At 44.4% G+C, this 20916-nt stretch overlaps 1 protein-coding gene across 2 annotated transcripts; it reads left to right on the forward strand.

Annotated features, from left to right (window-relative positions):
- The first annotated feature begins 170 nt into the window (after positions 1–170).
- tie1 (tyrosine kinase with immunoglobulin-like and EGF-like domains 1) lies at positions 171–20068 on the forward strand. Of its 2 annotated transcripts, XM_066691987.1 has the most exons (23): positions 171–594; positions 2322–2615; positions 3192–3302; positions 3446–3601; positions 3971–4102; positions 4593–4733; positions 5033–5158; positions 5335–5480; positions 5672–5816; positions 5951–6109; positions 6326–6463; positions 7084–7368; positions 7765–8055; positions 8217–8410; positions 8794–9004; positions 9194–9304; positions 9882–10072; positions 11727–11840; positions 12678–12748; positions 14386–14426; positions 16725–16821; positions 17874–17973; positions 18755–20068. In XM_066691987.1, the coding sequence occupies exons 1-23, from the start codon at positions 552–554 to the stop codon at positions 18824–18826; spliced, it is 3369 nt and encodes a 1122-aa protein (XP_066548084.1). In that variant the 5' UTR covers positions 171–551; the 3' UTR covers positions 18827–20068. The 2 variants fall into 2 exon arrangements, with proteins under 2 accessions (XP_066548084.1, XP_066548085.1); XM_066691988.1 differs by lacking the exon at positions 7084–7368.
- The last annotated feature ends 848 nt before the right edge of the window (positions 20069–20916 follow it).

Raw genomic sequence — 20916 nt, forward strand, 5'->3', positions numbered from 1 at the left:
TTATCCAGTGCTTACCTCGCATTCATAACATTTAAATGTGCTTTCAATCGGTCTGTAATGTTTATACCTGTTGTTTAATACACTAGTATGCTATGCTTTATCAAGGTTAGGTTGTGTGGGGATACGTCAGGTTAGTAGGACAGATGCTTTATTTCTTATGTATTTGGTTCAGAGGGCATCATCTGAGAGGGACCGGCTCTGATCTGCAGACTCCTTCTTGCGCTCTGCTGAGCCTGTTTTTCTCCAGTGACGTTTTTCCTTCCTTTCCCACCCAGAACAATCCTCTCAGAGAGCCATCCAGAGCAGAGAGCTCCTGCCGGGTCTGCCACCGATGTGCTCCCTGCTGTACCACACTTTAGTGCTGCTGTGACTGAAATTAAATCAATATTATTTAAAGAAAGAACACCTGAAGAAGACACCATGCGCATTTACGCACATGCGGGTTTGGGCACTTGGATTAACATCTCCGTGTTTGGATACATTTGACAAGATCTCCTGAAATCACCTCATTATTCCGCAGAATTACAGATTGAACTGTGTGGATTCCAGCTATGATTTTCTGCCTGCTGTTGTTGTGTCTCTTTTCATTGTCAGGTAAGCTGGGTAGCTACTATTATAAAGATATGATATATATTTGCATACTACAACACTAGTATATGTTTTACCTTTCGGATTTTTAAAATCTAAAATAAGTTATTTCAGTAGAGTTATTAATTGACCATGTTCCCGGATGGTTGGCTTTATTGCTCACAGATATTATTTACACTGGAATGGGTAACCATCAATTTAAACAGCAACTGTTAAAATTGAAGGAATTAATAATGTTACAATTTGCATGATTTGTAACGACAATATGAAAAATAAACCACAAAATAGTGAAATCCTCATGCCTTTTCTTATCAGCTGTGTTCTGGTTTAACTTTAACTTTCTTTAATGTGATTTATGATATTTGCAAAAAAAATTACAGTGCAAAGAAGCTGTTTCATATTTGTTTAACAGTTAACAACTTGATAGATGTTACATTAACAAAAACAAGCAAAAATGTAATTGCTGAAGAAAACATTTTAAACATTGTTTTCAATTAGTTGTTCCTTTACTTTAATATTTTAGTTGTTTATGTAGTTTTGTTTTATCATTTATTTTTTATATCAGTTTTTTCACATAAGCATACTGAAATGAACCTTGTTGAACATATGGAAAATATATCAGATCATGGATACCCTCTAGCCAGCCAATCATATTGAAAGTGTATTAGTCAAACGTCCTGTAGAAGTACATTATAATGTAATTTAGGACCTCCTGTTTTCTCTATACTGTTCAATATATTTACTCTATTGTTTTGGAGATGTTTTCCCCCTGTGCTATTGCATCTCTTCCTCCATTAACATTCCTTCCACAAGAGCTTTGTGCATGTATTTATTTTTAAAGTACACTATATTGCTGCTAAATGGTTTAAATGTGTCATAACACAGTGAACCAGAATCATTTACATCTGCGAAGTGTCCTTGACCCTTGTGGTAACTCGTCCTGGTTTCCTGTCATTGTACTGTGTTTTTCCAGTTATCTCCTTGCTGGATTGATTTATATGAATAGGTTTGATGTCTGAAATATTTTCAGAAAAACCTTCTTAGCAATAATTTAGCAAATATGTAGCAGTCAGTGTGGGTGTTGTTTTAGGGTAGCCACACAGTGCACAACCAGACACTTTACTTTTCAGGCTTGGCTGTGCAAGGGAGCGGTGGTTATTTCACAGCAAGAACAACAAAGCAACAATTAGAGGATAGCGGGGAATCTGTTCATCAAGCAATGTACATAATTTTGTTCCTGACACTGGTGGACACAGAAGACAGGTTTGCCTAGTTTGCATCCAAGTGGGTTTGCCCACCATTGACGTAAGTGGATCTTAGTAGGGCTTATGCCAGAGTGCTCCCCCGGTGTTCTTCACCCCAACGTCCGTTCAGTGCGAAGCCCAAAACACGGAGACCACGGGCATAAGCCAACTGAGGTCATAATTCACCTCTGAATCACCAGCCTTGAATCCTAACGGGCTGTTTAAGGCTGGTCCTGTGTACTGTTGGCTGCATCTCAAGGAGAAGTCAGTACCTAGCATTTAGCATGAGGAAAACAGGGGGTCGACACACAAAAGTGCACCTTTTAGAAATCAGCCTCATGTTCATTAGTATGTCCATAGCAATAATAACAACAACAACAATAATATATACAAATTAAATCAATAACTGTATAATAGTAATAATAATACTGTGTGAGAAGTAAATGGTGAACCATTAGTTTATTCATTTCTGCTCTGTTTGCACCCCAGGTGCTGTCCCTGACATCATCCTGACTTCTAACTCAGAAGCCATGCTCGCCAGCGACTTCTTCTTGTCCTGCGTCTCAAGGGAGAGGGAGGCCGACAGACTGGAACTCCACATGAGGAAGGACAATGACATCATCAAGATGGCCAGCCCACTCCATTTACATGTGGTCCGGCCCAAAGAGCAGGAGGTCGAAGCCAGGAGGTTTTCCAACCTGGACCACCTGGGCATCTTCTACTGCACCGGCACCAGGCACTCAGAGAAGACCAACGTGACGCTCATCAATAACAATCAGAAAGGTACACACTGTCTCACTGTGCTGGCCTGTGTTTAAGTGTAACATCTGTATTTCAATGTACCACTGTTTAGGAGTATATTTATATATATTTTTTAAATGTCCAGAAGCCCACAGCCCACAGTACATTACATTGGTGTCAGTAGTGGGATGCTTAGCCTGCGTTGGTCCATCTCAGGGCAGGAGATGTAAGGGCAGCACAAGGATGCACTTTAACTACTAGGAGGAGTAGTGTAGTGATTCTGAAGCCTTGCTAAAGAGCCCAGCCCTTTTAGTGAAGCAGTAAGTTCTCGCCATGGCTGGAAACCCACAGTACGTTAAGGTTGTTTACCTGCTATTTAACTGCATGTACGAAAAATAACTGGAAGCCACTATGATTGGATTTGTTTTCTTTCCTCCCTTTGTTGCTTCTCTTAACATTTGGAATTTGGCAAACATGTTTTCATTTTATGCCCCTTAATCAGGAATAGCTGACTGTTATTATTCTGCATTCCCATTTGGAAGGTAGGAAATGACTGGTGCACTGGTGTACCTATTGATCACTCGCCTGCTGTTGTTGTTTCATGTTTGCATCTTTTAGGACATTTCATCCCAAAATTACTCTCTGTGACGGCGAACAAAGGCGAGACTGTGCAGCTGGCTGTGGAGATTCGTGAACAGAAGAACACAGACATCATGTGGAAGTTCAATGGTAAGACTTCAAAAGTGTGTGCAGCGGAGTCCCTTTTTTACTTCACACTGGACTCTGCCAGTCATGGTTTCGGTGAAGAACTGAATGCAAGAGAATATGGCTCCACCTCATCGGCTTTCCAATTTGTTCTGCATGTCTTACAGGTAACTACAACCATCTGACACCCACGGGAGAAATCACAAATGGGACAGCAATCCTGAAACTGGAGAACGTGGGAGAGACCAACACTGGTGTCTACAGTGCCTGCTATCTAGGCCAGAGTCCAATATTCAGTGTCCTTTTTAGACTCATTGTTAGAGGTAAGGATGTTAAAAGTCTACTTGGTCTGTTTGGTGGATAGGCTGGAATACACTACACTATGTACTGTATTTCACACTGTGGCACCATTCCTCTAATGGAGTCACATTCTTCTGGGTGTAAATAAATTATTGGGCATCAATATCCTTTTTGGCCAATAAACTTTGCAGTGGTCGAGTTCGCCTACAGATTGCCAACAGTGAAGAATAAGGAAAAATATATCAAAGCTGTTTATGAATCTGAAAACAAGGAGGCAAGTTTATCTCTCTCCAAATTGTAATTTATAGAAGTGTAACAAGTGTGCAGTCTTATTGTGCCCGGGCAGCGCTCCCTGCACACTGGGTGATGTGTCTATGTCTATTGAATGCCAGCCTGTGCAGATAACAAGTGGGGCCCCGAATGTGAGAAGGACTGTCGAGAGTGTCTGAATGGGGGGGTCTGTCACGACAAGGAGGGGGACTGCATCTGTCCGCCAGGCTTCATGGGCACACGCTGCGAGACAGGTAAGGGACCAGCAAAGGTTAAACACCTCCAGCCGAGTCAGGCAACAGGTGGATGATGAAAGTAAAAGTGATGTGTCGTTTCAACAGACACATCAAATTATATATTTACACAATGCCCTCCTGCTTTACATTGACTCCAAAGTGTTTGAATTCTTCCAAATGATACAGCTATATAGTAACACATTAAAGTCTTTAGATGAGCTTTAGCTGCCATGCCAAAGAAGGTCTGGTAGATCCCTTGGGATCCTGACGTTTGAGAGAAAGTCCTGTGAAAAGCATGCTTTCCCCGATGTCACAGATGGGTACGCATCACAATTTCACAGTTGTCGCCACCGACACATTACCCTTTTAAGATTGGAGTGGGGTCCAAGATTAATCGATTCCATTTATTTATTACATAACTATGTTTATTTAAACTCCATTCATTAGCTAGGGCTTTCAAGTTGTCTATTACCATGCCGGTTGTAGCCTCAGCTGTTTGTTCCCATAGCCTGCCGCGAGGGAATGTACGGCCGAAACTGCCAGGAGTCGTGCCGATCCAGGATGAACTGCAAAGGCCTGACCTTCTGCCAGCCAGACCCCTATGGCTGCTCCTGTGCCAGTGGGTGGCATGGACCCCAGTGCAATAAGGGTGGGTGGCATCTAGGGAGTGAAGTGTCTACACCAGTGTTGAGGAGATATAACTGCAAAACAAGACCAAGCAGAAGAAATACTAAAGGAGAAGAAGAGCAAGCACCACTGTGTTTGGCAGCTTGGCTTTGTGTATCGGGCAGCAAGGCCAGATACTGATGGTTCATGCAGAGATGTTGAAATCTGAGGGTCTGTGGGAAATCAGGACAACTCCACTAGTTTTGTAGCTGTTCATTTGAATAAGCACATAGATGCCCTTACTTGAAGATGAACGTTTGTTTGAATGTTTTTGTCTCTCAGCCTGTGGGAAGGACTTCTACGGGGCCAGCTGTCAACTGAGCTGCAAGTGCAAGAGGGGCACCTGTAACCGTTTCAGTGGGTGCCAATGCCCAACGGGATGGCGGGGGGAGAACTGTGACAAATCAGGTGAAGAATAACTGTCTTTGCTATCGAAGTTTAGGCTTTTAAGTATTTCAGTCCAAGAGACAGGGCTGACGCTTGATGCTAGCCTTAGAAAAGGAAGTCTGGAATGTATATGAAATGTGAAAAAAGAGTGTCAGTCAAATACATGACCTCTAACGATGATGTGATATTATCGACAGACCGAGTCCCTGAGATTCTGGACGACTTGAGAGACTTGGAGTACAACCTGAACTCCAGCCCGACGATCACCTGCTCGGCTACAGGGAACCCCTTGCCAAGCCACGACAGTATTGAGCTACGCAAGCCTGACAGCACCATCTTGAAGGTGAGAGCAGGGAGAGCTTCTTGTGTGCTGGGTAAAGGCCTTCCATCTCTCCCTCAAATCAAGATGACATCAATGAAAACTTCATTACCTTACCTTTATATTTCCTTTGTTTCTTTCTCACAACATGTTGCTGTTGGCCTTCGTTACAGCTACAGCAAACATGTCTTATATTGTTTCTGTCTGCCACTCAGGCCACCCGCACCACCATGGATTCCAACAGGAGCACGGCACTGTTTGAGATTGAGCGCCTCACCAAGGAGCACGGAGGGCTGTGGGAGTGTCGGGTCTCTACCAATGGGGGGCAGGACCATCGGAAGTTCAACCTGACGGTCAAAGGTGAGGCTTCCGGGGCTCATGGTAGATGGCCAGATGGTGGGATACCCCTTTAAGAGACAAGAGTATTATTAAACATGGGTCCTGTGTGGCTTTTGGCTTGGTGACAAGTGGAAATGTTGTGTTTTCCCTCTCAGAGCCTCCCTGGCCGAAGACTCCTCCAACTTTGCAGCAGAAGATGAGTAAACAGTTGGTTGTCAAGCCTGTGGATATTTATGGGGGGGATGGTCCCATCATCTCCACCAAACTAATTTACAAGCCAAAGGAAACTGTGGCCCCCTGGTCATCCATCATAGGTGAGTGAGCCAGGACAATCAAGGTCTTTCAGCCCTGCAAATCCAGACAGCGTTAGTGGACAGAGCAGGGACAGTCCAATGCTGGTTGGTCTTGAATAATCCAACACCTCCCTTGGTCCTGTGTATTTAAAAAATGACGCAGTCAATCAGGTTGACTCCAATAACTTGAAGATTTTGAGTTGTTCACATTCATGACCAGTGTGTCTTGTCCCTCAGTTGACAACAGTGATGCCATCATGCTGATGAACCTGAAGCCCTCCACCATGTATCTGGTCCGAGTCCAACTCACTCGACCTGGAGAAAAAGGGGAGGGCCCTTTAGGACCTGAAGCCATCATGGAAACGGACTGTCCAGGTAACTGCCTGAATAAAACTGTGATGCCTTACTGTCAGCTCATGTTTTGAAGTGAGAGTCGAGAGGGTCTTTAATAAGGGTTTTATGTATCCTAGTTGCACAGACATATTAGATTAATTGTTTCCTAGGCAGACCTTTGTGATGCACAATCTCATGCAGGAAGAGTCTTTTGGGTGCTTTTGTTTCTATCAGATCCCCCCGCTTCCCAGAAGTGTTCAGTTTTGGGATAGTTTTCATGAAGATTCTCCAGTGAGATTCAGATTGTCCAAGCGTGATGGGGGAATGGAATGGAAGATAGTTAACAGCCCAAGGCTTTCCAAACCTACTCCTCAGGCCCTTGGTGTCTTCTGGGTTATCATTCCAACTGAAGCCTCAATTGATTAACTGGACTGTTTTAAAAAAATAATAATAATTAGCTTCACTAGACCTTTGCAATTATCATCATTCTAAAGCCTTGCATTTTCTGTTGAAGAAAAGGTCTACTGAAGCAAATTGGTAGCTCAACTAAGGGTCCAGTGAAGTAAATGGGAGTTCAGCTGATCAGACCCAGGAGACACAGGGCTTCAGTGAGTTTGGGAGGCCCTAGGAATCGTCTCTGACTGAGTGTTCTGTGTCATCAGAGCCCACCCAGAGGCCGGATATTGATCTCGTCTCAGTGGATGGCCGTAACGTGACAGTGCGCTGGTCTTTGCCCGAAAACCCCAGCAAGGCCAGCGGCTTTTTAGCGATGCTCTACGGACCCAACCAGAAGAAGGTTTGGCAGGAGGCCACGTCACTCAATGTGCTCTCCACCAAGTTCCATAACCTGGAGTACTACCGCGACTACCAAGTAGTTGTCATGCTGGTCAACTGTGAGACTCTGGGGCCGGCTTCCAATCCAGTCCCCATCCGAATTGAGAGTCAGGGTAACTGTCCCTTTTTTAGAGAAGGTCTCACTGCAACCCAAAAGCTGTAAAGGATCTAGAGAGTGAGATACCATGGGGGAAGAGAGCAGGGTTCTTAGCATGATAGGTTTCTCTAATTTGTGCATTGTATTAATGGAAATTACCTAGCAGTTCTTGTAATTCATGCAATCTATGGGGGAAATTCCTTTGAAACAAGTGATTTTTTTAACATAAGAATGTGAGATGAGATGTGTAAATCTAAGTTCTCTGTTAACAAAGACTCATAACAGCAAAATACAATTTAACTTTTGAGAGAGATATTTTGACCAGCTTTTTAACAAAAGAGAGAATCTAGTCCTTTAGCAAGAGAGGGGGGAACTCAAGAGCACTCAAGAGCTGTCTGTCTTTCGCCCCCAGGACCGTCCCCTCCACGGAACCTCGAGGCCGATCTTGTCTCCATCAACACGGTCCGTCTGAAGTGGCAGCCCCCCCTGGACCCCAACGGTGGCATCGTCAAGTACGTCATTGAGTACCATCCGGTGGGCGAGAGCGGCCTGCACCAGTGGGTGGACACGGACGATGGTAACAAGACCACCAAGGACATCACGGCGCTGAACGACAGCACGAACTACCAATTCCGGGTCCGCGCCGTCTCCAAAGTGCCGGGGCCGTGGAGCAAATTCGTCAACGTCTGGACGAATTGGCACGGTTTGTGTCTCTTGAAAAGGGTGCAAGGAATTAAGCACAGTTTGGGGAATTGGCAGGATTCATAACTGGCTGCGTTGGGGCTTGGTCTGCATGGAGAATTTGCTTTTTTAAACCCCAGAGGTCACCTCTCCCTGACTGCTCTTCTTCTTTTATCTCCACAGGTCCTCCCAGCTTCACTCCAACCACGCAGGAGGTGGAGGGGAGACCAGGAGGTGAAGGCTACCAGCTGCTCCTGGCCGTGGTCAGCTCAGTGTCGGTAACTTGCTTGACCATCCTCCTGGCCCTGTTAGGCCTCTTCTGTATCCGCAAGACCCTCCTGCACCGACGCAAGACTTTCACCTATCAGTCTGGGTCGGTGAGTGTCCCTCCAAAGCTCACCATAGGCCATAGTAAGAGAAAGTGAGAACATCACACTTGGGGCCCAATTTTCCCTGGTTGGTGGATAATTTATTCACAGAAGAGACCAGCAGTTTTAATTCACTTTGTTACATTTTGCATTTTTTTTCTAAGCAAAGAAGATAAAATATCGTAATAAATAATTACGCTTCGTTTATAATATTACACAGCATGGGTGTCTGTCGAACAGGATTTCGTTGGTGTTGTTGCTTCAAAGCTAAGCTCAGTAGAGGTCACATCTGTTCCTTATAGCAGTGATACTGGACTGCGGGGGTGGGGGGGTACCTGTGCACCTGTGTGTAGATCTCTTGGGGTATAAATCTCGTGCATCTCACTGTGCAGGGAGAGGAGACCATCCTGCAGTTCAATTCGGGGACCCTGACGCTGACCCGCCGCCCCAAACCACAGTCCGAGCCCCTGACCTACCCCATCCTGGAGTGGGAGGATATCAAATTCGAGGACGTCATCGGGGAGGGCAACTTTGGACAGGTCATCAAGGCCATGATCAAGAAGGACGGGAGTAAAATGAGCGCGGCGGTCAAGATGCTGAAAGGTCAGTCAGATTGTTTTTGCTGGTCTGTTTTTGATGCGTTGGTTTTCTTTCGGGCACCAATGCATCTTGGGAAGCTTGTTTCTTCATATCCGCATGAAACCTTTAACCCGTAAGCAGCCGGGGGTGTTTTGACTGGATTATTCCCTCTGTACACTTTTGAAACCTCTGCCCATTTCTGTCGCCCTGCAGAGTTTGCCTCTGAGAACGACCACAGGGACTTCGCTGGGGAGCTGGAGGTGCTGTGCAAACTGGGTCACCACCCCAACATCATCAACCTGATCGGGGCCTGTGAGAACCGAGGTGAGAGCAGCTGCCCAAGGTCCGCGCTGCTCTGTGCCCATCTAGTGGGGGAGATGGGAACTGTCACGTGCCTCTGAGCTGTGGAGTCTCAACTTCAGCTGTTTAAGAACTGGGAGAAGCTTTTAAACTGGACCAGTTAATCCAGTAATGAGTGAAATTAGGAAGTTTTTAAAGGTTTTGATATTTACTAAGAAAAAAAAAGTTATCTTTGTTGCCCTTGTTCCTCTTATAATGCTTTGATTAAAATTTTAACACAAGAAGGTACTTCCTGATATCCTTCATATCACAAAATGTTGACTATTAAAAGATTTAAAACAAAATAATAATAAAAAGAAACAGGCATAAGAAGCAGTAATCCTTCATAAAACCTGTCTAAAGTTAGTTTTTCTGGCTGAAAAAGACAAATAGGCATCGGTGAATAAGCTTGTTTTTATTTTGTTCTGCAGAACTGGGTTTGTTAGGTTTATTTTGATTAGGTCGCTTTGAGTACTGATACAGAACCTCAAACCATAAGAGAGTTAAGAGAGGAGAGGATAATCCACAGTAGCGTACTGAAGACGCTCTCCCTCTCCGCCAGGGTACCTGTACATTGCCACTGAGTACGCCCCCTACGGCAACCTGCTGGACTTCCTGAGGAAGAGCCGAGTGCTGGAGACGGACCCTGCCTTCGCCAAGGAGCACGGCACGGCATCCACACTCACCTCCCAGCAGCTGCTGCAGTTCGCCGTCGACGTGGCCACGGGCATGCACTACCTCAGTGAGAAGCAGGTCTGTGTACACGCCGATAAACACACACACACACACACACACATTCACATGCAAAGTTTTCTCTTTTCTTTCTTTCGTTCCCTCCCTTTGGAGCAAAATTTGCCTTGCAAGCGTGCTGCACTTCATCACAATCTGGTGGAAATGGAACAAGCAAACAAGTGAGGAATAGCTGGGTGCATTGTGGGGAGTTAAGTTTAAAAATACAAACAAAACATTCATATACACTCACCTAAAGGATTATTAGGAACACCTGTTCAATTTCTCATTAATGCAATTATCTAACCAACCAATCACATGGCAGTTGCTTCAATGCATTTAGGGGTGTGGTCCTGGTCAAGACAATCTTCTGAACTCCAAACTGAATGTCTGAATGGGAAAGAAAGGTGATTTAAGCAATTTTGAGCGTGGCATGGTTGTTGGTGCCAGACGGGCCGGTCTGAGTATTTCACAATCTGCTCAGTTACTGGGATTTTCACGCACAACCATTTCTAGGGTTTACAAAGAATGGTGTGAAAAGGGAAAAACATCCAGTATGCGGCAGTCCTGTGGGCGAAAATGCCTTGTTGATGCTAGAGGTCAGAGGAGAATGGGCCGACTGATTCAAGCTGACAGAAGAGCAACTTTGACTGAAATAACCACTCGTTACAACCGAGGTATGCAGCAAAGCATTTGTGAAGCCACAACACGTACAACCTTGAGGCGGATGGGCTACAACAGCAGAAGACCCCACCGGGTACCACTCATCTCCACTACAAATAGGAAAAAGAGGCTACAATTTGCACAAGCTCACCAAAATTGGACAGTTGAAGACTGGAAAAATGTTGCCTGGTCTGATGAGTCTCGATTTCTGTTGAGACATTCAGATGGTAGAGTCAGAATTTGGCGTAAACAGAATGAGAACATGGATCCATCATGCCTTGTTACCACTGTGCAGGCTGGTGGTGGTGGTGTAATGGTGTGGGGGATGTTTTCTTGGCACACTTTAGGCCCCTTAGTGCCAATTGGGCATCGTTTAAATGCCACGGCTTACCTGAGCATTGTTTCTGACCATGTCCATCCTTTTATGACCACCATGTACCCATCCTCTGATGGCTACTTCCAGCAGGATAATGCACCATGTCACAAAGGTCGAATAATTTCAAATTGGTTTCTTGAACATGACAATGAGTTCACTGTACTAAACTGGCCCCCACAGTCACCAGATCTCAACCTAATAGAGCATCTTTGGGATGTGGTGGAACGGGAGCTTCGTGCCCTGGATGTGCATCCCACAAATCTCCATCAACTGCAAGATGCTATCCTATCAATATGGGCCAACATTTCTAAAGAATGCTTTCAGCACCTTGTTGAATCAATGCCACGTAGAATTAAGGCAGTTCTGAAGGCGAAAAGGGGTCAAACACAGTATTAGTATGGTGTTCCTAATAATCCTTTAGGTGAGTGTATATTAGAAGACAAATAGTATAAACTAATTGAATGACTTATTTTACAGTAGAAAACAACAACTGAAGGCCCAGTTGTGGAAAATGTCTGACGTTGTGTTTGCATGTTGAATATTGTTTAGCACGGTCAGCATTATTTGGTGCGAATGCTTTGATGTCAACGCTTATCTATTTTTTCATGCTGTGCCTTTTCACGCTGGTCTTTCCTGCAGTTCATTCACAGGGACCTGGCGGCGAGAAATGTGCTGGTGGGAGAAAATCTCATGGCGAAAATAGCCGACTTCGGCCTGTCCCGAGGAGAGGAGGTGTATGTGAAGAAGACCATGGTAGGTGTTTTGACCTGACCTGGAAACCTACGTTGAGACGCTGCTAATAGTAAACACCCTGTGCTTTTCAAAGTTCAATCAATCATCACGGAAAAACAAACCTGGACAAGCAGACACATCTACCAGACCCATGGCCCTGAAAGATGATTACGTTCCTTTATGCACGATGCTCAGGTCATGTGATTACGTGTCAGCTCCAGCCAATGGCTCACCATTCGAGTGAGGGGGAAATCCACAAGGGCAGCTTCGCTTCGCCACAGTGTTGCATACAGAACCTACCGAGAAAAGAGATGTGAAACCAGAATAAGTATATTGATTTAAAAAGAGAGAACAAAACATAATAGGAGGCTACTAAGGTGAACGTTATACAAAAGGGGTTTATATCCCCCTTAAATTAATAAGAGTGATGTCTACCTTGTGTGTGTTTTTAGATATAATGCAGTCACAATTTGGATAGATAGAGCTTGCCTTGTTTTACTCTCCTTTGTCGTATCAGCATCTGTCGCTGACCTGTGTGGTTTTACGGTTCTTCTTGGCATGCCCTCCGTCTGGGCTGGTCTCGCAGGTGTCTCGCTCTCATGACCAACTGACAGCAAAGATGACATGTTGCAAGTTTCTGTTTTTCCAGTTGATGTTACTCAAATAAAATGGCTGTATCTTAACTTAGCAAATATTCTACTTCACAAGACTTTCTGTGTTCAGAATACAAAGTGTAACACAAATGCATAACAGCCGAGTACAGCGTCCTCTCTCTCTCTCTCTGTCTCCTGATTTTATAACCATAACCAACGAGAGCAAGACATACACCAATCCACTGCTCTTGCTTTTATATTGCAGGGAAGGTTACCAGTCCGATGGATGGCGATTGAATCATTAAACTACAGCGTTTATACCACGAAGAGCGATGTGTAAGTTCTACTGTGAACATCAAGGCCCTGATGTGATTCCAGGTTACTCACTCGAGTTTAAAATCCAAATAAATGCACAAGCTTCCTTCACGGTTACACTATGAATTGTGAAAAATCCTGGAAGATTCAAAGCCCCCCAGCCCTTGCAGGACTCAGTCAGTTCCTCACTGTCATGTTGACATTTTCCCAAGTGTGAGATTATCCAGCGAGGGGGTGGGCGGCGGGTATGGCTCAGCACTTAGCATGCATCGAACACTTGAAATAAACAATTTGTATTTATGTTATTTCCTGCAGTTATTCTCTACTCCAGGCATTTGCTCTGAATGTTGCACTGTAGATCAATATCCACATATGAGAGTTTTCACATCATTTTTGTTTCTGTTAAACATTTTGAAATTAGTCATCCAGTGGCTTTGAGAGTGTGGCACGGCATCTGAAAGTGTGAGTCTCAGGCTCCATGCCCACAACACAGTGACAGACCTGCTCAATGTGTGAAATTAATCCAGTCTGCTACTGTGAGTACTTTTTGGCAAAGTTGGGTACAATGTAGGGCTGATTCAATCTAGTTGTATCCGGAGTGTAGGGCCATACCTGTGACCAGACCGGAGACCTTTATCGGTCATTCGCTGGCTTATTAAAGACCACACCCAAATGAGCAAGACGTGAGCTTCTATCTGACAAGCAAGGCGAATGATAGAAATACAGTTTTTGGTGCGGAGATTAGAGACAGGGAAGTCTGAAGGGGCAACTTTACATTTGTATTTTGGTTTTAAAGTCTGTGCATTTTCAATTTAGTTTAATTTGTGTGTATTATTCCAATGCATCATTTAATACACACAAATGAAAACACACAGTGCTCAGTCAGTGATCTAAGATGGTCACCGTACAGTCTATTGGTTCAGTGTGTTGTTTATAGGCTTGGCAGCTACAGCACTCAGAGATATTAAATCACACAAAACACCCCTGTGGGCCTCCTGCCGTCTTTGCCGATAAACGTCTGCTGACAGGCAGATAACATTAACCAGGAAGCAGGCCAAAAGTGACTGCTGCAACAAACTGGTTCAAACTAAAATCTATTTATACACCCTTCTGAACTTTATGTGCCGAAACATTCAAAACAAAGGAAGTAGAAAAAGCTTACAGAGACCCGAGTCTTGCTTCTTCACATTCTTGGGGCTAAAACTTCATTGTTTGCTCATCTGACCATTGAACTTGTACAATGTCCTTTGCGCGGGACGTCAGCAATCCCGCTTGATTCGTTTGAGTAACTTACAGTTTTGATGTGCCGGCGCATCATTAACCAGAGATTCCATTAAAAAAAACGTATTTTTAATGATCACTTCAAAGAACTGACATCACACATGGTGATCCCTCTGTGTAAAGTAGTTTCCACATGAACTAGAGAACCTCCATCATCAGTCAAACAAGCATCATGGCTCTGAAGAAGTGATTTCTCTGAGAAAACTAGTTTCTCAAAGGCTTAGCATTCAAGCCCAGTTCCCCAGGGAAGGAGTACTGTGCCAAAAGGTATTTCTAATTTAATCCTAAACACTGATTGCCCCTATGTATGAAACCGTACCAGTAACTGCCATTAGTAATTTACTTTGTGCATTAATGTCTTGCTTTCCTCCACACAGATGGTCTTTTGGAGTTCTTCTGTGGGAGATTGTAAGCTTAGGTAAGTGAATAAAGCCATACCGCCGTAGGGAAATGTATACAGATACCCCCCTGGGTCAATATGTAAGAAAAAAACACCATTATGGAATGCACAATTTAATATTCTGAGGAAATGGCAGCAGATAATCTATAATTTCCCCAGTTTTTCAATAATTATGCACACATACCGGTCAGCTTGATAGAGATGTATCTATTTATATTTATATTTACTATAGGTAAATCAAAGATGAAACCAGGTAAATATTTTAAAGATGCACCAGCTTGAACTGGGCTGTAACTGGTACCAGTAACCAAATGTCAATGAAAATATGACAGATGTTTGGCGTTTATCTAGTATATTGCAATCAGAGATAGTATTGTGAGGACAGCCACCCTTGGGGGCAGCAGTACTTCTCCAATGTTAAATATAGACCCCCATCACAGCAACTGAAACCAAGCAACTTCTCGCAAAGCAGGATCGTGTGCGTCTGCCACAGCTGCACGCCGGCTGAGCGCTTGACCACCTCTTGTGCGTTCTTCCAATCTGAAAAGCCAGAGGAGGAAGGGGGCCCCACTTCGCTGTCCTTAAATCTTTCTTGACAAATTTTGACTTGCATTGTGTGCCGGTCTTGTGTGAGTTATAGGAGCCCTCCTTCACCCGCCTTCACCCCCCAGATAAAGAAGATGGTTTCGACTGCCTTTACTTTTTCATTCAGTGAGATTGCGTTTCATATTTACAGAAAGCGCATCAAAGTGCGTGTGTATTGTCCACAGCCCGACGAAGTTCCCCCCGCCTGACCTTTTACGAGTTACGAAGATTTGAGTTAAATACTAGTGTTGCTCCTTCATGTTTTAATCTGGAATTCCCCTTTCACACCTATACTCAGCAAAAAAAGAAATGCCCCTTTTTCAGGACACTGTATTTTAAAGATCATTTTGTAAAAATCCAAATAACTTTACAGATCTTTATTGTAAAGGGTTTAAACAATGTTTTCCATGTTTGTTCAATGAACCATAAACAATTAATGAACATGCAGCTGTGGAACGGTCATTAAGACACTGACAGCTTACAGACGGTAGGCAATTAAGGTCACAGTTATAAAAACTTAGGACACTAAAGAGACCTTTCTACTGACTCTGAAAAACACCAAAAGAAAGATGCCCAGGGTCCCTGCTCATCTGCGTGAACGTGCCTTAGGCATGCTGCAAGGAGGCATGAGGACCGCAGATGTGCCAGGGCAATAAATTGCAATGTCCGTACTGTGAGACGCGCTACAGGGAGACAGGAAGGACAGCCGATCGTCCTCACAGTGGCAGTCCACATGTAACAACACCTGCACAGGATCGGTACATCCCAATATCACACCTTGGGACAGGTACAGGATGACAACAACAACTGCCCGAGTTACACCAGGAACGCACAATCCTTCCATCAGTGCTCAGACTGTCCGCAAGCGGATGAGAGAGGCTGGACTGAGGGCTTGAAAGCCTGATGTAAGGCAGGTCCTCACCAGACATCACTGGCAACAGCGTCGCCTATGGGCACAAACCCACCTTCGCTGGATGTGATTTCCTGCAAGACAGGAATGTCAGTGTTCTGCCATGGTCAGCAAGGAGCCCAGATCTCAATCCCACTGAGCACGTCTGGGACCTCTTGGATCGGAGGGTGAGGGCTAGGGCCATTCCCCCCAGAAATGCCCGGGAACTTGCAAGTGCCTTGGTGCAAGAGTGGGGTAACATCTCACAGCAAGAACTGGCAAATCTGGGTCAGTCCATGAGGAGGAGATGCACTGCAGGACTTAATGCAGCTGGTGGCCACACAGATACTGACTGTGACTGTTGATTTTGACCCCCCCTTTGTTCAGGGACACATTATTCAATTTCTGTTAGTCACATGTCTGTGAAACTTGTTATGTCTTAGTTGTTGGATCTTTTTATGTTCATACAAATATTTACACGTTAAGTTTGCTGAAAATAAAAGCAGTTGAAAGTGAGAGGACATTTCTTTTTTTGCTGAGTTTATAATATATCTATCAATCAATGTAAGCAATATTTATCTGCTATAGCACCGTTAGGAATGTTAAAATACAGTCACTATGAGCATTAAAAGTCCATAGAACCATAAGACTCTCCTCTAACTGGACTCAGATTCAGTCCCGATGCTTTCAGTATTGCTTAATCACAATCGCTTAATATCCTTTTACAGTATGTGCAACTGTTTTTTACATTGTACCGAAGCGATGCCCACTTCTTCTTTAAGTCCCTGCTCTGGGTGCTCCATGCAGGGCAGGGCTGAGCTGCGATGTTTGTGTCCTTTCAGGTGGGACTCCCTACTGTGGGATGACCTGTGCGGAGCTCTATGAGAAACTTCCCCAGGGATACAGGATGGAGAAACCCAGGAACTGTGACGACGAGGTGTAAGTATCCATACCCCACCCGGGAACAAGAGCCCGTTTTCCTGTTGGATCCCCTCAGGGCATGAAGGCTCTCATGTGTTCCTGAAATACATGTAGGGGAGGCTTTCACAGGCTTTTATAAGGTTAAGCGAGAAATGAAGAGGATAAAACGTAGCACTACCTGGCAGCTTGGCCTTGCGTATCGCCAGAGTGCTTGTCATCAGCTGCAGAAAGCGTTGAATTCTTGATGTGTGTTTCATTGGATACATTAGAGCATTAGCCCTTATAGACAGGATATAGGCAGGCCAGTTCTCTAAGAAAATATTAAGATTAATAATAATAATAATGATACATGGAACTTACATTCTGCTTTTCAAGAACCCAAAGTCACTTTACAATTATCGAATTTAGACAAAAAACAGAAGTCAAGACCAAACCACTACAGCCTAACATACTTTAAAAAGAGGGGTGTGAACTGAAAAACATATAGCAGTGGGGCAGGGTTTAAGGGTAGGCCTTGTCAAAGAGGTGGGTGGGTTTTTAGGAGAGACTGAAAGATAGACTCACGGTCACCGGTCACCGAAGCTCTGGAGCTTGGACCTGGGGATGACAAGGTGGCCTGCTGTGGAGGAGCAGAGTGAGAGTGTCGGTTGATAGGAGTGTAGAAGCTCAGAGAGGTAAGGGGGAGGAGAGGTGGTGGGATTTGTAGGTCAGAAGGAGGATCTTGAACACAATGTGTTGGGAGCCAGGGAGCCAGTGGAGTTCACGGAGGACATGGGGGATGTGCTGCCAGGACTTTGTGTGGGTGAGAAGTCGGATTGCAGAGTTTTGGACCATTTGGAGTTCATGGAGGGAGCTTGTGTTGATGCCAGAGAGTAACTGTTGCATTGTTGCGGAGGTGGAAGCACGAGGATTTGACAGTGTCTTACGTGGCTGTCAAAGGAGAGGGTGGAGTCCAGGAATGACAGTTTACAGTTGCATGCATCAGGGGAGGGAGAGGTTTCCAGCTTTGGTAAGGGTGCTGTCAGGCTCGGTGAGGAGCTGAAAGTGACGGCATGTCCTTGTGTTGGCAGGTATGAGCTGATGAGACAGTGCTGGAGGGATCGACCCTACGAAAGGCCCACCTTTGCGCAGATTTCCGTGCAGCTCAACAGAATGCAAGAAGCCAGAAAGGTGAAGTATTCGTTGTCCGCCGATAGGATGCAGTCATTTTTGGATTTGTTTAGATGAGACTACGTATGTCAAAATGTTTATCACAAACAGTGACGTTTATGTGATAAATTTCACAGTAATGTGAAGTTGATGATAATGCTGAAATATGATGCATTTATTTTATGGGTTTTATACAGGTGCTGATTGACAGGATCTTACTGTACTTAGCACTCTAATGTACACAGTATCAACTCCAAATTCTTGTCTAACAGGCTGATGTTGTCTATAATCCGGGATAGGTTGCAATCCATCCGTTACCTTACATTTCCGTTCCATCTCTCCATTGGTGCGATAGTGATTTGAAGATAAAAGCCCGATGCTGAAGATAAAAACATTTCTAGGCAACCACTTAATCTGATGGTAAAGGCGTTAAAATACAGTGCATTGACAAGCTGAGCCATGAAATAAAACCATAACACTTTACAAACAGTCTAAAACCTGCTCTTGCAAAAGCTGACTGTAGTCTACCATGGTAGAAGTGTAGGAAGTGAAAATTATGGTCAAGCGTGGAGAGTGGATTACGACACAAGCATGGAAAACCCCCGACAATGCAAAGTAAACATGAAGTATAGCTATGGGAGATTAATAGTACTACTAAATGGCCCCTATTCCATATTGACCTAAAAATATACCAGAAACGCTCAGACCAGTGACCACTTCCTGTAACAGCCGCCACACACAACAATGCCTTCTCTCTGCATGGAGAGGATACTCACACCTTGCATTGCTTATTTCCACACAGGCCTACGTGAACATGGCTCTGTTTGAGAACTTCACCTACGCTGGAATCGATGCCACTGCGGAGGAGGCCTGACCAGAGATCTGAAACCTCCTCGGACCCTTTGTAGCTTTTGTAGCGTCTTCTGTATCACCCTTGATAGGGCCCGGCAGTGCTACTCCGTTCTAAAGTTGTCAAAAGCATGAAACAAACCCAAAATGCTGGAATTAAACGCCTTCCAGTGGACCACGAGGATATTGTTCAGAGACTGTGAAAGGACACTGAAGGAATACAAATTTAAGAGACGTTTGGACAGTTACAGACACTCTTCCAGCCTACGGACCCCTCACCGGACAGAACTGGAACAAGACTGTTCAGTCGACCTCATCCAGCCGCTTTGCAATCTGAACTCTTATAACAAGAGGGGTCACGTCATCATAACTCATGCATCTCAAGACACTCAGCTATTCTTATTTAAGGATCCCAGTTCATCCAGGATCAGCGCGTATGGTTTGGTATCATGCTCCACAGTTATACCTCTACGATGGAACTGGTTTTATTTACTAGATCCCAACTGCTTACCCTAAATAAGCCTGCATATTACTCCCAAACATGTCCACCCTGCTGGCTATAGCTGGCCACAGTTCGAACAGTTTTGCTTAATGTTTGAGTACAAATTGAACACAAATCCGCACAACAAAACAAAGGTCCAAAGAATTGTTCCCAGAGCTGCCAAGTGGTTTTTTGTTTTGTAAGATAACAAACAGAAGGAAGGCCAAAGTGTCTTCTGAAAAGAACACGAATGTGTTGCTGTTAGATGCAAGGTCTTACCTGCATTTCTTCTTGGTTCTGGCATGCAGTAAACTGTATCTTAATGTAAAATATAATTACGGATAAGGAACCAAGCACATAAGGGATTACTGGGGACACCTGTTCTTATTGGTCAAGCTTATATGTAAAATTCTGTCATTTGGCACTTAAAAAAATAAGAGAGATGTATATTTTTTCGGGTGTACCATTAATCTGCTTATTATTAGCTTTGAAGTTAATCTCAGCATGCTGTTAATTCCTGCATATAACAATAATCTGTCCTCTCTGACATTTAGGAGTGACACACACCTGCCTGCTGTACAGATTCCTTTGAATTTTTATTTTCCACCATTTGACTTTGAAGTGTGTAAGTGTCTGTAAAACAGGCAGTTTTTCCTCGAATTCAGATAAGATTATCTTGTGCCTTAAATGTGTGTTAATCTCTGAGACATTCTGTATGCTGTACTTCTAATTTCATAAATAAAGCATCTTCTGTGATGACTGGACTCATCGCAGAGAGGCAAAATCGCCCCTCTTGTTTATCACCCCTCTTGAACAGTTCTGTAGCAGGCCCAGCGCTCTCTCCCACTCCCCCTCTCTTTATAATGTCTCAGAACCAGTCCCAATGGTGCCACTTTCACCCCTGCATTCGGTACCATGGCCTTTCAATAACGCTAAGCACAATCCATGTTTGTTTTCAGCTGTTTTCATGTTTGGAGAGGAAGTCAGATATGAGAAGGGAGGCCCCGTTGTTACATGTTCCCATGTGTCAATGGCGAGACCACATTTCAAACTTGTGGTTGCTTAGGCCTGGCCTTTTCCTTACTGCGCCTCACTGATGTGACAAGGGACTTCCTTCAACAGCAGCCCGCTGGCGGTGCCTGTCACGCAGGGGCATCCTGGAGTGCAGGGCTCCTCCTGTGTCCTGGAGATGCAGATAGAGAGGCCCAAAAAGTACCAGCTACTCTGGTATTGTGAACCGTTGGTTATTACACCCATACGCCCCGGTCCCAGCCTGTTGGTGGCGGGAGAAACTACATGCGCTAGGATAAGTCTCCCGGCCCTTCAAATCTCTTCTTCTCTCAGAATTGGCTGGGACACCTCAACCAACAGCCATAAAAACAAACATGAGTCTTGTATAAAGTGATAAAGTGATAATGATTGGCCAGTCAAAAGCAGATGCTTTGGATAAAAGTAGGTCACATATGTTGTTTTTAGGATGATATCCTTCATGGATCTCAGAAGGACTTGGGCACCTGGTGCACTGCTGTTTAACTACATTTTTGTACATACAAGTCATACAAGTAGATGTAGAGCACTTTTATTATGCTTGCTTGGGAAGCATAAAAGCAGTGAGTCCATCATTCTTAAACGTA

This window comes from Amia ocellicauda, chromosome 19 (genome assembly GCF_036373705.1).
Source record: "Amia ocellicauda isolate fAmiCal2 chromosome 19, fAmiCal2.hap1, whole genome shotgun sequence".
Lineage (NCBI taxonomy): Eukaryota > Metazoa > Chordata > Actinopteri > Amiiformes > Amiidae > Amia > Amia ocellicauda.